Here is a 16,644-nt window from a genome sequence, read left to right as displayed (position 1 = left end):
TTATTAGAGAGTTCCGGTCGGACGGTTTTTCACGGGACACATTTCCGGTGTTTCTGAATGAGGAGATGCTGCTCCGTTATTGATTGAAGTAAAGTCTGAATGTCATTAAAACAGTTAGCTCCATCTTTTGACACTTCTTCAACTCCCTTCCTTGCAAGCTACACCGCTACAACAAAGATGACGGGGAAAAGACGCTGTCGAAGGTGAGCCACGTAAATAAGACCGCCCACAAAATGGCGCATCCTGAAGCGACTGTCAGAAAGCGGCTTGAAGATGATCTGTAAAACATCATCTACGTAACATTTTGACCGAAGAACCACCATCACATGTTATGTAGACCACAAGGAAGTGTTTTACATTTAGAAAAATATAATAATAATATGACTCCTTTAATGCGCCTTATAATCCGGTGCACATTATATATGAAAAAAGATCGGAAATAGACCATTCATCGGCAGTGCGCCTTATAATCAGGTGTGCCCTATGGTCCGGAAAATACGGTACATCTCATTTTAGGCTTAAATTAACAAAGCAGTTCCTCCGGGAATGAAAAAATATATATGTGTGGCATCGCAGCTTTGTCCAATGCCCACAACATTCCCACGCATTTTCGCCCATCGCAGTTTTCTCTGAGTGGCGCTAAAACGCGTACATCAACTGTCTTATCAAAACCTATCAATTAATTCATCAACTCTTTTTTTGCTCCAAAGGCACAATTGTCCTCCTCCCCCGTAGCTTAGAAGTACTTCTAATTTCTGTTTACCAGGCTAAGCCTCCTGGCAATGTTCAAAATGCAGCCATTTGTGGCCCGCAGCTAATTTTTTAACAGCCCATGGCACATTTTAAGATTACTATTACAGAAAAAAATGGGAAAAAAAGAGCTTACATGTGAAATGTAATGAGAAAGAGTTGACTATAGTCACACAAAGCTGCCATGCGGGATTTTTTTGGATAATACTCAAAATATAATAACGAATTCAAATCAATGTTGTTATTAATTGTTGACCTATTCAAGGATCTAATTACTTCACATCAAATATTTCACTTTGAAATATTTTTTGTGGAAAATAATTTATATTTTGTGTTTGCCGTAAAAAAAAGAAAGTTTTATTTGATAAAAACAACATGAAATAAACTGAATTCAATATAAAAATATATCAAATGTAATATAAGTAGATTAACTGATTTAAGCGTTGAAAATACAAAAATAAAATTAAATATTGGAAGACTTCTTTTTTACACTTTTATGAGTGGGGCCCTTTCTATCTCTGACCATTTTAGTGGGATTCAAAATAAACAAACTGTCATTGCTTAAAAAATAATAATAAATTAAAATTGATGTTGCAATTGATTATTGACATATTGAAGGCTCCAACTACTTCACATCAAATATTTCACTTTGAAGTATTTTTTGGGGAAATGATTGCATATTTTGTATTTGCAATAGAAAAATCCCCCAAAAAATCAAAGATTCTATGACAAAAAGGATATTAAATTTAAAAAAAACTCACAAATATATCTGACGTTGATCTAGCGATTTAAGCGTTTGTAAAAAATAATAATTTATGACATGTTTTTAAGACTTTTATGAGTGGGTGCTCTTTTGAATCCCTGAGAATTCAATATACCCCCAGGTGCATGTCCAAAGACATGCACCTGGGGATAGGTTGATTGGCAACACTAAATTGGCCCTAGTGTGTGAATGTGAGTGTGAATGTTGTCTGTCTATCTGTGTTGGCCCTGCGATGAGGTGGCGACTTGTCCAGGGTGTACCCCGCCTTCCGCCCGATTGTAGCTGAGATAGGCTCCAGCACCCCCCGCGACCCCATAAGGGATAAGCGGTAGAAAATGGATGGATGGAATTTTAGTGGGATTATTTTTTAATAATGAATCTAAAGCAATATTATGAATTATTTACTTATTTAATGCTTAATTACTCCAAATATTCCACTTTGAAATTTTTTGGGGGGGAAAATATTGCATAATTTGTGTCTATGCTATAATATGAATATTTTTTTTCTTTATCAAAAAGGGCATAACACATAAAAATTATAATATTAAAACAGATCTGAAGTTCATCTAGAGATTTAGGCTTTGAAAAATTTTATTTTCATGACTGGGACCAAACTTGAGGGAAGCCCTAAAAGTAATAAAAAAAATATATATATATTGTATTAGTTTTGAAAATTAAAAACAGCAATAGCAACAGGATTCAAAAGGATATATATTTATATTTATATATTTATATTTCCTACAGACTTGTCGGACTTTGACAGGATGGTGCTGGACACGTCCTTGTCGTGTCCCGGCAGGAGAGACTTGTCCTGCGCTCAGTGGGACCACACGGTGCAGCTCTTCGTGTGCTGCGACCACCTGGGACCTTTCTGCAACGTGGAGCTGGGCCGCTGGATCACTGCTTTCAGAAGGTGCCGCAAAACTAGATGACGGCTGTGATGCATGTCATTTTTTTTAGATGTATAAAAAACCCCAGAATCTATCGGGATTCGAATATACTTACTAACTATAGCAACAAAGTTGCGTACGAGCATACTTGCCAACCCTCCTGATTTTCCCGGGAGACTCTCGAATATCAGTGCCCCTCCCGAAAATCTCCCGGGGCAACCATTCTCCCGAATTTCTCCCGATTTCCACCCGGACAACAATATTGGGGGCGTGCCTTAAAGGCACTGCCTTTAGCGTCCTCTACAACTTGTCGTCACGTCTGCTTTTCCTCCATACAAACAGCGTGCCGGCCCAGTCACATAATATATGCGGCTTCTACACACACGAGTGAATGCAAGGCATACTTGATCAACAGCCATACAGGTCACACTGAGGGTGACCGTATAAACAACTTTAACACTGTTACAAATATGCGCCACACTGTGAACAGACACCAAACAAGAATGACAAAGACATTTCGAGAGAACATCCGCACCGTAACACAACATAAACACAACAGAATACCCAGAACCCCTTGCAGCACTAACTCTTCTGGGACGCTACAATATACACCCCCCGCTACCACCAAATGTTGATATTTACCTCAGAGGCTGCAAATAGAAAAGAGGCATTCAATTTTTTATTTAAATGTTATTTAATATACCATTGATGTTTTTTCGTTGTTTTTTTGAAAGTTGATTTTGCACTATTAAAGGGAAACTTCGGTTTTTTTCAACCTGGGCCCTGTTTTCATAATTTTTTCTGTATATGTGAGTGCTGGATAAAACATTTTTTGAGGTCGCGCCAGTATTGAGCAGGGCAGGCAGCCTCCAGCCCAGCTAACGCTCGTACACAGGGCAACTGGCTCTCGTCAAAATTCGGCCTATAAACATGCATTTTTTTCACACTGACAGGCTCAGATAGTTACAATGAGTGTCCGACAACATACTAGAAAGGAGAAATTAACGTATGTCTCTACCTTTAGCTGGAGATCGCTGTTTGTTGTGAGCTGTGTCCAAATCTCACCACGCTACAAATCTCGTTCCGAAATCTCGCGATAACTCGCGACAAAACACCGGTGGAAAAACAGTTACCTGACTGAGGTGAAGAGAGATGACTGAAGTGATTTTCTGTTGGATTACCGAAGACTGTTATTTTAGTTTTATAGAAAAGTTTGTTTGTTTGTCTGTCATGGCTGAATTTTTGCCTGATGTGGACGATTTGATTTGTCGCGAGTTATCGCGAGATTTCGGAACGAGATTTGTAGCGTGGTGAGATTTGGACACAGCTCACAACAAACAGCGATCTCCAGCTAAAGGTAGAGACATACGTTAATTTCTCCTTTCTAGTATGTTGTCGGACACTCATTGTAACTATCTGAGCCTGTCAGTGTGAAAAAAATGCATGTTTATAGGCCGAATTTTGACGAGAGCCAGTTGCCCTGTGTACGAGCGTTAGCTGGGCTGGAGGCTGCCTGTCCTGCTCAATACTGGCGCGACCTCAAAAAATGTTTTATCCAGCACTCACATATACAGAAAAAATTATGAAAACAGGGCCCAGGTTGAAAAAAACCGAAGTTTCCCTTTAAGTTATATAAGCGTTGTTTGTTCCATATTCAGTGTTAAAGCAAATCAGTGTAGCAAATTGAGCAATAATTAACGTTTTATTCATGTATTTTCTCTTGCTACTTCAAGGCTTGAATGTTTGATTCATTCATTATTGTTATTTTATTTTCAAATGTATTATTAGCCTGTGGAAAAAGTTTATTTTGATATTTACCTCAGAAGGCTGCAAATAGAAAAGAGGCATTCAATTTTTATTGAAATTTTATTTGATATGCCATTGATATTTTTTAATTATTATTATTATTTGAAACTCAATTTTGCGTGTCACTATAAAGTTATAATAAGCCTTGCTTGTTCAATATTCAATGCAAAACTTGTTTGGGTCCCTATTAAAAGTTTAATTTGTTCAATTGTACTAATTAAGTCAAATGACTTTAAGGTGTTTGGCTACAACATTGGCTAAAAAAGTTACCATTCTAATGTGAGCATGCTAGCAGTCAGCATATGTCAAGTACCAAGTTATATTAGTCTGAGGCTTTTGGCTGCAAAGTTGGCTCAAAATTTTAGCATGCTGATATTAACATGCTAACGTGAGCATGCTAGCAATTAGCATGTGCCAAGTTTTATTAGTCTGAGGCGTTCAGCTGCAAAATTGGCTGAAAAAGTTACCATGCTAATGTTAGTATGCTAACATGCTAACAGTAACGTGTCAAGTACCAAGTTATATGACTCTGAGGTGTTTGGCTGTAAAACTGGCTAAAACGTAAGAATGCTAAAATTTAAACGTTAGCATGCTAACAGTTAGCATGTGTCAAGTACCATCCATCCATCCATTTTCGAACGCTTGTCCCTCTCGGGGTCGCGGGGGGTGCTGGAGTCTATCCCAGCTGCACTCAATGTTAGTAATGCTGCCTGAGCCAATCAGGGGCCACGATACTGAACAGCACGGTCTGATTCTTTTTGTCTCCTCTAGAGGTCAGTACTACTGTAGTATTTTTAATTCATTTAGCCATTTTATGCTTGAATATGCTTTGTTATTGATAACACAAAGCTAAGATATGGAGTTTGTGTTCAGATATTTGATTGACTTATATTATATATTATATTTTACTGTACAAAATGTATCAAAGTGGCCCTCGCATCCTTCAATTTTTATTTATGCGGCCCTTGCTGGAAAAAATTTGGACACCCCTGACCTATAATGTAACAAAGTGTTTATTATTGTATATATATATTTTTTTTGCATCCCTCATTTCGGTACCAAACAAGTCATGAAAGAGTAAGGGGGCGGAGCTAGACCCAGTGCAGTCTGTTGGTTGGTGGACAGAGAATGGGCCCCTCCAGAATGGGAAGAAGACAAAAAGCAAGATGGAAATGCGTTTTTAAAATATTTACGCTGTTGTCTGCAGAGGTATCGGCCGCTGGCAGACTGACGTCTCCCCCCTCATTCCCGTCCTGGACGCCAACAAGTGCACCTTCACCATGACGACGGTCCCGTGGGCGATGCCGTGGATCGTCTCCCTCAACCTGAGATTCAGCGCCGCCAACCTCACAAGTATGAATTTTCACGCGAGGGAATTCAAACTCCATTTTGTAACCATTTTCACGACCTCTGATGAGCTACAATCTACAAAACAAAAGTTAGCACGTTGCGTAAATGGTAAATAAAAACAGAATACAATGATTTGCAAATCCTTTTCAACTTATATTTAATTGAATAGACTGCAAAGACAAGATACTTAACGTTCGAACTGGAAAACATTTTTTTATTTTTTACAAATATTAACTCATTTGGAATTTGATGCTTGCAACATGTTTAAAAAATGCTGGCACAAGTAGCAAAAAAGACTGAGAAAGTTGGGGAATGCTCATCAAACACTTATTTGGAACATCCCACAGGTGAAGAGGCTAATTGGGAACAGGTGGGTGCCATGATTGGGTATAAAATCAGCTTCCATGAAATGCTCAGTCATTCACAAACAAGGATGGGGCGAGGATCACCACTTTGTGAACAAATGCGTGAGCAAATTGTCGAACAGTTTAAAGAACAACATTTCTCAACGAGCTATTGCAAGGAATTTAGGGATGTCACTATCTACGGTCTGTAATATCATCAAAAGGTTCAGAGAATCTGAAGAAATCACTTCACGTAAGCGATGATATTACGGACCTTTGATCCCTCAGGCGGTACTGCATCAAAAGGCGGCATCAGTGTGTAAAGGAAATCACCACATGGGCTCAGGAACACTTCAGAAAACCACTATCAGTAACTACAGTTTGTCGCTACATCTGTAAGTGCAAGTTAAAACTCTACTATGCAAAGCGAAAGCCATTTATCAACAACACCCAGAAACGCTGCCGGCTTCGCTGGGCCCGAGTTTATCTAAGATGGACTGATGCAAAGTGGAAAAGTGTTCTGTGGTCTGACGAGTCCACATTTCAAATTGTTTTTGGAAACTGTGGACATCGTGTCCTCCGGACCGAAGAGGAAAAGAACCATCCGGATTGTTATAGGCGCACATATCAAAAGCCAGCATCTGTGATGGTATGGGGGTGTATTAGTGCCCAAGACATGGGTAACTTACACATCTGTGAAGGCGCCATTAATGCTGAAAGGTACATACAGGTTTTGGAGCAACATATGTTGCCATCCAAGCAATGTTATCATGGACGCCCCTGCTTATTTCAGCAGCCACGTGTTACAACAGCGTGGCTTCATAGTAAAAGAGTGCAGGTACTAGGCTGGCCTGCCTGTAGTCCAGACCTGTCTCCCATTGAAAATGTGTGGCGCAATATGAAGCCTAAAATACCACAACGGAGACCCCCGGACTGTTGAACAACTTAAGCTGTACATCAAGCAAGAATGGGAAAGAATTCCACCTGAAAAGCTTCAAAAATGTGTCTCCTCAGTTCCCAAACGTTTACTGAGTGTTGTTAAAAGGAAAGGCCATGTAACACAGTGGTAAAAATGCCCCTCTTCCAACCTTTTTGCAATGTGTTGCTGCCATTAAATTTTAAGTTAATGATTTTTTGCAAAAAAAAAAAAATTTCTCAGTTGGAACATAAATATCTTGTCTTTGCAGTCTATTCAATTGAATATAAGTTGAAAAGGATTTGCAAATCATTGTATTCTGTTTTTATTTACGAATTACACAACGTGCCAACTTCACTGGTTTTGGGTTTTGTACTTTAACACAATTCCTTGTAGGGGTGGGCGATACTGGGAATTTTGGTATCGCCAATACTGATACCGATACGTTTGACTTTGAATGTCATTATCATTGAATCATTTTGTGAATTTGCTTCTGGTTAGTTGATTATGATTATGGCAACTCAGGAAATTTATTTTATTGAAAAAAATCTATATATTTTTTATAACCAAATACAGTAGGTCCTTAAAAACAGAAGAGTGCTCCTTGTGTCTGAATTTAGTAATGCTGACCAAAATCAAATGTCCACTGCAGAACGTGGTAGTTCTCTGGATTATAGGAAATAGTGAAAAAGTCCAGCCCTCCGGTCCTTAGGTTTCTGGAAATGTGGCCTACAGCAGTGGCCACATTAAATCAACATAAAAAACACAAGATACACTTACAATTAGTGCACCAACCCAAAAAACCTCCCTCCCCCATTTACACTCATTCACACAAAAGGGTTGTTTCTTTCTGTTATTAATATTCTGGTTCCTACATTATATATCAATATATATCAATACAGTCTGCAGGGATACAGTCCGTAAGCACACTTGATTGTATTTTTTTATGACAAAAAAAATAAAAAAATAAAATACCATTTGAGAGCTTTGTTGGCATGGAAAATTACAACGTTGCCTCAAGCAGTGTTTTTCAACCACTAGCACACTAGTGTACCGTGAGATATTGTTTGGTGTGCCGTGGGAAATTATGAAATTTCATCTTATTGGGTTATAAATATTTTTTGCAAACCAGTAATTATTGTCTGTGCTGTCAAGAGCTCGGCAGAGTAACTGTGTAATACTCTTCCATATCAGTAGGTGGCAGCAGGTAGCTAATTGCTTTGTAGACGTCAAGAACATGATTTGTCGTGATCACAATATGCAGACAACAGCGGGAGGCAGTGTGCAGGTAAAAAGGTATCTAATCTTTAACCAAAAATAAACAAAAGGCATTGAAGCTTGGGGATGGCTATGCAAAACGAAACTATAACTGAACTTGCTGCAAAGTAAACAAAAAGCTGGACGACAGCAAAGACTTACAGCGTGTGGAGCAGATGGCGTCCACAAAGTACATCTGTACATGACATGACAATCAACAACAAAATAGGAGCGCAAGACAAGAACTAAAACACTACACACAGGAAAACACCAAAAAAGTCCAAATAAGTCACGGCGTGATGTGACAGTACACCCACTTTGAGACGAGCTATAGTGATGCATGGTTGTTATGGTTTGAATTTATATCCAACATTTGCGAGAAAGACTTTTTACTGTCAATATCGGCTGCTGAGTTTAATTTTTAAATGTTTTCTGCTGGTGGTGGGCCTTGGGATTTTTTCAATGAAAAAAATGTGCCTCGGCTCAGAAAAGGTTGAAAAACACTGGCCTGGAGGGAGTCCACTACGCATGCACAAGTTTGCCCGCCGAGTGCTTGAGCTGGTGCCGAGTCAGCAAACTGACGTGACATCACGTGCAACAAAGGCACCGTTTGATTTTACGTGAATCATTACCTGGTATTACCGACAGACTTTAGTCAGTTGGTATAAAAAAGTACCGAATTTGGTAGCCATCCCTAGTTAGAAGTGGATTGGTATGGTATATGGTATGCTCTTTGTCATTGCGCAAGTACAACACAATTTCCTTTTCCCCACAAACTCGTTCAAGATTAGACAAACATTGTACAGGTAGACAGAACAGGAACGGTGATGGATCGCTACTACGTAAGAGGTGGAGAAAAAGGTAGATGCTGGGAAAGGATGTGTAAAAAAAAAAAAATCTGACTGGGCTCCTTTGGGGGAGGGGGCACAGACTGGGGCAAAGCAAAAAAAAGTTGATAGCCGATAAGCACACAAACATTTTACACAGAAACCACAAGACTTGCAACAGGAGGGCAGGGGGAAGACATCCGGCCCGAAGCTGCCAGCCACTAGGGGCGCTGCTCCTTCATACCACGTAGGGTGAAGCGGTGACAAAGGCGTGGGATGGGGGTGCATGTATGTGTGCATATGTAGCCGTGGTCCACGGTGTGTGTGTCTGTTAAAGGCCTACTGAAATGAGATTTTGTTATTTAAACGGGGATAGCAGATCCATTCTATGTGTCATACTTGATCATTTCGCGATATTGCCATATTTTTGCTGAAAGGATTTAGTAGAGAACATCGATGATAAAGTTCGCAACTTTTGGTCGCTGATAAAAAAGCCTTGCCTGTACCGGAAGTAGCGTGACATCACAAGTTGTGGAGCTCCTCACATCTGCACATTGTTTACAATTATGGCCACAAGCAGCGAGAGCGATTCGGACCGAGAAAGCGACGATTTCCCCATTAATTTGAGCGAGGATGAAAGATTTGTGGATGAGGAAAAAGAGAGTGAAGGACTAGAGGGCAGTGGAAGCGATTCAGATAGGGAAGATGCTGTGAGAGGCGGGTGGGACCTGATATTCAGCTGGGAAGGACTAAAACAGTAAATAAACACCAGACATATATATACTCTATTAGCCACAACACAACCAGGCTTATATTTAATATGCCACAAATTAATCCCGCATAACAAACACCTCCCCCCTCCCGTCCATATAACCCGCCAATACAAATCAAACACCCGCACAACACACTCAATCCCACAGTCCAAAGTACCGTTCACCTCCGCAAAGTTCATACAGCACATATATTTCCCCAAAGTTACGTACGTGACATACACATAGCGGCACGCACGTACGGGCAAGCGATCAAATGTTTGGAAGCCGCAGCTGCGTACTCACGGTAGCGCGTATCCAACTCAAAGTCCTCCTGGTAAGAGTCTATGTTGTCCCAGTTCTCCACAAGCATGCGTATCCAACTCAAAGTCCTCCTGGTAAGAGTCTATGTTTTCCCAGTTCTCCACAGGCCAATGGTAAAGCTTGACTGTCATCAATCGGGAATGTAAACAATGAAACTCCGGCTACGACGTAGCCGCTACGTGTTTGTGTTGCTGCAGCCGGCCACTAATACACCGCTTCCCACCTACAGCTTTCTTCTTTGCTGTCTCCATTGTTCATTAAACAAATTGCAAAAGATTCACCAACACAGATGTCCAGAATACTGTGGAATTTTGCGATGAAAACAGACGACTTAATAGCTGGCCACAATGGTGTCCCAAAATGTCCGCTACAATCCGTGACGTCACGCGCAAACGTCATCATACCGAGATGTTTTCAGCAAGATATTTTGCGGGAAATTTAAAATTGCACTTTACTAATCTAACCCGGCCGTATTGGCATGTGTTGCAATGTTAATATTTCATCATTGATATATAAACTATCAGACTGCGTGGTCGGTAGTAGTGGGTTTCAGTAGGCCTTTAAGTCTGTAGGTCTGGAGTCGCTCTGGAAGCGGTGGCAAAGGAACAGGTTTTGTTGACAGGGCAGGAGTTTGTTTCTTTGAGGGGAATCTTGAAGCAACGACCTTGCCATGTTGTAGCCGGGGGAAAACAATCAAGATTATAATGGTTGTGTTTGAGTGAGCAAAAGCAAATTCAAATTTTAAAATTGTCTATTTCTGGTCCTCAAATTCATCCTGCAGGGCAAAGGGTTGATGTTATCAAGTCTGAGTGTCCACAGTTCTGTTCGCCATCCTCCAATCATTTGATACAGTACAACGCTTACTCCAATCAGCGGGTTTCCTGCTACCACGATTCCGAATAAGTAGATATCGTCAACATCCTCGACTGGAAGGGTCGCCAGGCACGTTGCTCTCCTCCATCGTAAGTCCAGCAGCCGCTCCGACAGGACAGACCATTTCCCCTGAACCCGAGATCTTGCTGATTTTGTTGAGAGGAAAGTTGATCAATGCCATTGTTTAGATTTGGAGAGCAGTGCAAAAAGAGGCAACACGAAAGTTAAGCAAGACAGGTCGAGACATAAGAGGCAAGCAGGGGAGGCACAGAGAGGGGAGGGAGGGAGTGCGACCGCCTTTGCCAAGAGCCGAGAGAAAAAAGTAATATCTCCATGGAGGAGTTTTGACACATTTGCATAAAAGTAGGGATGTCCGATAATGGCTTTTTGCAGATACCCGATATTCCGATATTGTCCAACTCTTTAATTACCGATACCGATATCAACCGATACCGATATATACAGTCGTGGAATTAACACATTATTATGCCTAATTTGGAAAACCAGGTATGGTTAAGATAAGGTCCTTTTTTAAAAAATTAATAAAATAAAATAAGATAAATAAATTAAAAACATTTTCTTGAATAAAAAAGAAAGTAAAACAATATAAAAACAGTTACATAGAAATTAGTTATTAATGAAAATTAGTAAAATTAACTGTTAAAGGTTAGTACTATTAGTGGACCAGCAGCACGCACAATCATGTGTGCTTACGGACTGTATCCCTTGCAGACTGTATTGATATATATTGATATATAATGTAGGAACCAGAATATTAATAACAGAAAGAAACAACCCTTTTGTGTGAATGAGTGCGAGGGAGGTTTTTTAGGTTGGTGCACTAATTGTAAGTGTATCTTGTGTTTTTTATGTTGATTTAATAAATACATTTTTTTTTTTAAACACAAAAAAAAAACGATACCGATAATAAAAAAAACGATACCGATAATTTCAGATATTACATTTTAAAGCATTTATCGGCCGATAATTTGGCAGGCCGATATTATCGGACATCTCTACATAAAAGGCAACCTTGTATTATATAATCAAGCTTCCTACCAATTGATCCATCAGGCAATCACACGGAGAAGCTCCGCCCCTTCACGGTGATGTCACTGTATAGCGGCGGAACTTTCAACAGTACCTACAACAAGATGTACCTGCCCATCAAGTTCCCCGTGCCGGTCTTCACCAAGAAGGTACGAAGTCGGCGCTTTGTTTTAAAAGCCGCCTAGCACGGCCTTCCTTCATAGCGGCTTCTTTTTTTCCCCCTGGCGCCTTCTGGCCCACAGGTGGAGCTGTACGCCGTCATCACAGGACATGGCAGCGACGAGAATGGCTGCGGGGAGTTTTGTGTCACCTCCCATCATTTCCTGTTTAACGGCGTCCATAACAACAGTCGCACATTCGACTCTGCAGGTGAAAAAAAACATAGTATTTTTTTTTTTTTTTTTTTACACCTGTGAAGTCGCAAAATCTAAATCCCGTTTTTACGTTGTTTTTTTTTGTCCAACAGGATCGGCGCTGGGCTGCGCTGAGCGAGTGAAAGATGGCGCTGTGCCCAACGAGCACGGCACCTGGCTCTACGGGAGAGGCGGCTGGTGCGATGGACTTCAGGTCGATCCCTGGAGGGTCGACGTCACCCAGCAGGTCAGCGCCTTCACGACAGAAATAAAACAGATTTAGCATATTTATTAAGGAGTCAAAAAAAAAAAGATTTTCCAATTAATGGCGATTGAAAAAAAAAATACAACTTTATATATATTTATATATATATATATATATATATATATATATATATATATATGTATATATATATTTTTTTTAAAATGTTTTTCAGTAAAAATTATTAGAATTTTTTTTATATATACACATACTATATATATATATATATATATATATATATATATATATATGTATATATATATATATTTTTTTTTTAATAGAGATTTTTGTATTTATTTAAAAATATATAATTTTTCTGTGTCCTGTCCAGCCAGGCAAATCATATTGTTGATATAGATCAGGGGTCCGCAAACGTTTTGACTCGGGGGCCGCATTGGGTTAAAACTATTTGGCCAGGCTGTGTGTGTGTGTGTGTGTGTGTGTGTGTGTGTGTGTGTGTATACTGTATATATATATATATATATATATATATATATATATATATATATATACATATATATATATATATACATATATATATATATATATATGTATATATATACATATATATTCTTCTGGAAGAAAAACCCAGTGACTGTTGTGAAAGTGCAGCTGACGACAAGGGAAAGACCATGTGACAGCTTGGAGAGACAGCTGACAGGAGGAAATAGACCCCAACGGGGCTGTTATGGGCTAGCTACCCACAGCAGCAGGCTCCGTCACCCTATTGGGGATAGGGCACAAGAGCCACCTTATCTGGCTACAGAAAGTTCAAGAAGAACAATACCCCTAGAGTCTGCGAGAGCAGGGGCGCAAGAAGACTCACAGGCTGATCTCCCGGTAACGACCCTTGGAATGGACACGACAATGAAAGGTAGTAGTAACACTCTTGAGAAACCAGCAGTTGGACATGTTCTTCAGATGTGTGTGTGTGGTTGGGCTAAAGTAACATCAACCCATGGTCTTAAAGTTCACCAAGGACGGAAGAAATGCCTGGAAACCCCTAACCCAGGGCCCCGCATTGACCGGCTTCTGTTAAGAAGAAGGTTAAATCAGTCGGATGAAACTCAGCGGCAGGAAGAAACCCACAGTCCGCAGAGCATCAGCACCCTGCAGGATGAAGGGGAAGCTTCAGGCAGAACCACCAGTCCAAGACCATACCCAGTACACCGCAAAAAGGAAAACATGCAAGGACGTAAGCCGTTGGTGAAATGGCCAAAGTCTAACAGCAAGGAGTGGAAAACGGAGGGTGTGGCATGGAGGGGGGTGTACCTGGGACGCTAGGTACACCGTTGAGCCCTCTGGAGACGTCGTGGGCTTCAATCAACGAAACGTCGATGAAGCAGGGTGCCCACCCGAAGACCCCAATGACATACTTACCCTCCCTTTCACCACTCCACACCGACTGCTACCGTCAGGATTGTTCCTACTTACCAAGGGATTGAAACATCTAGTTCTATTTGCTTTACTGATCTTCTGGAAGAAAAACCCAGTGACTGTTGTGAAAGTGCAGCTGACGACAAGGGAAAGACCATGTGACAGCTTGGAGAGACAGCTGACAGGAGGAAATAGACCCCAACGGGGCTGTTATGGGCTAGCTACCCACAGCAGCAGGCTCCGTCACCCTATTGGGGATAGGGCACAAGAGCCACCTTATCTGGCTACAGAAAGTTCAAGAAGAACAATACCCCTAGAGTCTGCGAGAGCAGGGGCGCAAGAAGACTCACAGGCTGATCTCCCGGTAACGACCCTTGGAATGGACACGACAATGAAAGGTAGTAGTAACACTCTTGAGAAACCAGCAGTTGGACATGTTCTTCAGATGTGTGTGTGTGGTTGGGCTAAAGTAACATCAACCCATGGTCTTAAAGTTCACCAAGGACGGAAGAAATGCCTGGAAACCCCTAACCCAGGGCCCCGCATTGACCGGCTTCTGTTAAGAAGAAGGTTAAATCAGTCGGATGAAACTCAGCGGCAGGAAGAAACCCACAGTCCGCAGAGCATCAGCACCCTGCAGGATGAAGGGGAAGCTTCAGGCAGAACCACCAGTCCAAGACCATACCCAGTACACCGCAAAAAGGAAAACATGCAAGGACGTAAGCCGTTGGTGAAATGGCCAAAGTCTAACAGCAAGGAGTGGAAAACGGAGGGTGTGGCATGGAGGGGGGTGTACCTGGGACGCTAGGTACACCGTTGAGCCCTCTGGAGACGTCGTGGGCTTCAATCAACGAAACGTCGATGAAGCAGGGTGCCCACCCGAAGACCCCAATGACATACTTACCCTCCCTTTCACCACTCCACACCGACTGCTACCGTCAGGATTGTTCCTACTTACCAAGGGATTGAAACATCTAGTTCTATTTGCTTTACTGATCTTCTGGAAGAAAAACCCAGTGACTGTTGTGAAAGTGCAGCTGACGACAAGGGAAAGACCATGTGACAGCTTGGAGAGACAGCTGACAGGAGGAAATAGACCCCAACGGGGCTGTTATGGGCTAGCTACCCACAGCAGCAGGCTCCGTCACCCTATTGGGGATAGGGCACAAGAGCCACCTTATCTGGCTACAGAAAGTTCAAGAAGAACAATACCCCTAGAGTCTGCGAGAGCAGGGGCGCAAGAAGACTCACAGGCTGATCTCCCGGTAACGACCCTTGGAATGGACACGACAATGAAAGGTAGTAGTAACACTCTTGAGAAACCAGCAGTTGGACATGTTCTTCAGATGTGTGTGTGTGGTTGGGCTAAAGTAACATCAACCCATGGTCTTAAAGTTCACCAAGGACGGAAGAAATGCCTGGAAACCCCTAACCCAGGGCCCCGCATTGACCGGCTTCTGTTAAGAAGAAGGTTAAATCAGTCGGATGAAACTCAGCGGCAGGAAGAAACCCACAGTCCGCAGAGCATCAGCACCCTGCAGGATGAAGGGGAAGCTTCAGGCAGAACCACCAGTCCAAGACCATACCCAGTACACCGCAAAAAGGAAAACATGCAAGGACGTAAGCCGTTGGTGAAATGGCCAAAGTCTAACAGCAAGGAGTGGAAAACGGAGGGTGTGGCATGGAGGGGGGTGTACCTGGGACGCTAGGTACACCGTTGAGCCCTCTGGAGACGTCGTGGGCTTCAATCAACGAAACGTCGATGAAGCAGGGTGCCCACCCGAAGACCCCAATGACATACTTACCCTCCCTTTCACCACTCCACACCGACTGCTACCGTCAGGATTGTTCCTACTTACCAAGGGATTGAAACATCTAGTTCTATTTGCTTTACTGATCTTCTGGAAGAAAAACCCAGTGACTGTTGTGAAAGTGCAGCTGACGACAAGGGAAAGACCATGTGACAGCTTGGAGAGACAGCTGACAGGAGGAAATAGACCCCAACGGGGCTGTTATGGGCTAGCTACCCACAGCAGCAGGCTCCGTCACCCTATTGGGGATAGGGCACAAGAGCCACCTTATCTGGCTACAGAAAGTTCAAGAAGAACAATACCCCTAGAGTCTGCGAGAGCAGGGGCGCAAGAAGACTCACAGGCTGATCTCCCGGTAACGACCCTTGGAATGGACACGACAATGAAAGGTAGTAGTAACACTCTTGAGAAACCAGCAGTTGGACATGTTCTTCAGATGTGTGTGTGTGGTTGGGCTAAAGTAACATCAACCCATGGTCTTAAAGTTCACCAAGGACGGAAGAAATGCCTGGAAACCCCTAACCCAGGGCCCCGCATTGACCGGCTTCTGTTAAGAAGAAGGTTAAATCAGTCGGATGAAACTCAGCGGCAGGAAGAAACCCACAGTCCGCAGAGCATCAGCACCCTGCAGGATGAAGGGGAAGCTTCAGGCAGAACCACCAGTCCAAGACCATACCCAGTACACCGCAAAAAGGAAAACATGCAAGGACGTAAGCCGTTGGTGAAATGGCCAAAGTCTAACAGCAAGGAGTGGAAAACGGAGGGTGTGGCATGGAGGGGGGTGTACCTGGGACGCTAGGTACACCGTTGAGCCCTCTGGAGACGTCGTGGGCTTCAATCAACGAAACGTCGATGAAGCAGGGTGCCCACCCGAAGACCCCAATGACATACTTACCCTCCCTTTCACCACTCCACACCGACTGCTACCGTCAGGATTGTTCC

The 16,644-nt window shown here is 42.2% G+C and overlaps 1 protein-coding gene across 1 annotated transcript in view; it reads left to right on the top strand.

The window, feature by feature from the left end:
- LOC133659641 (uncharacterized) overlaps positions 1 to 16,644 on the top strand; it is a 48,002-nt gene that overhangs the window by 25,444 nt on the left and 5,914 nt on the right. The window contains exons 7-11 of the mRNA XM_062062224.1: positions 2,258 to 2,426; positions 5,417 to 5,562; positions 11,924 to 12,048; positions 12,142 to 12,268; positions 12,366 to 12,499. Coding sequence (XP_061918208.1) covers positions 2,258 to 2,426; positions 5,417 to 5,562; positions 11,924 to 12,048; positions 12,142 to 12,268; positions 12,366 to 12,499 — 701 coding nt within the window. The remainder of the gene's footprint in view (positions 1 to 2,257; positions 2,427 to 5,416; positions 5,563 to 11,923; positions 12,049 to 12,141; positions 12,269 to 12,365; positions 12,500 to 16,644) is intronic.

This window comes from Entelurus aequoreus, linkage group LG11, assembly GCF_033978785.1.
Source record: "Entelurus aequoreus isolate RoL-2023_Sb linkage group LG11, RoL_Eaeq_v1.1, whole genome shotgun sequence".
Classification (NCBI taxonomy): domain Eukaryota; kingdom Metazoa; phylum Chordata; class Actinopteri; order Syngnathiformes; family Syngnathidae; genus Entelurus; species Entelurus aequoreus.
Note: the sequence above shows the minus strand (reverse complement) of the source record. Positions and strands in the feature narration are given on the sequence as shown.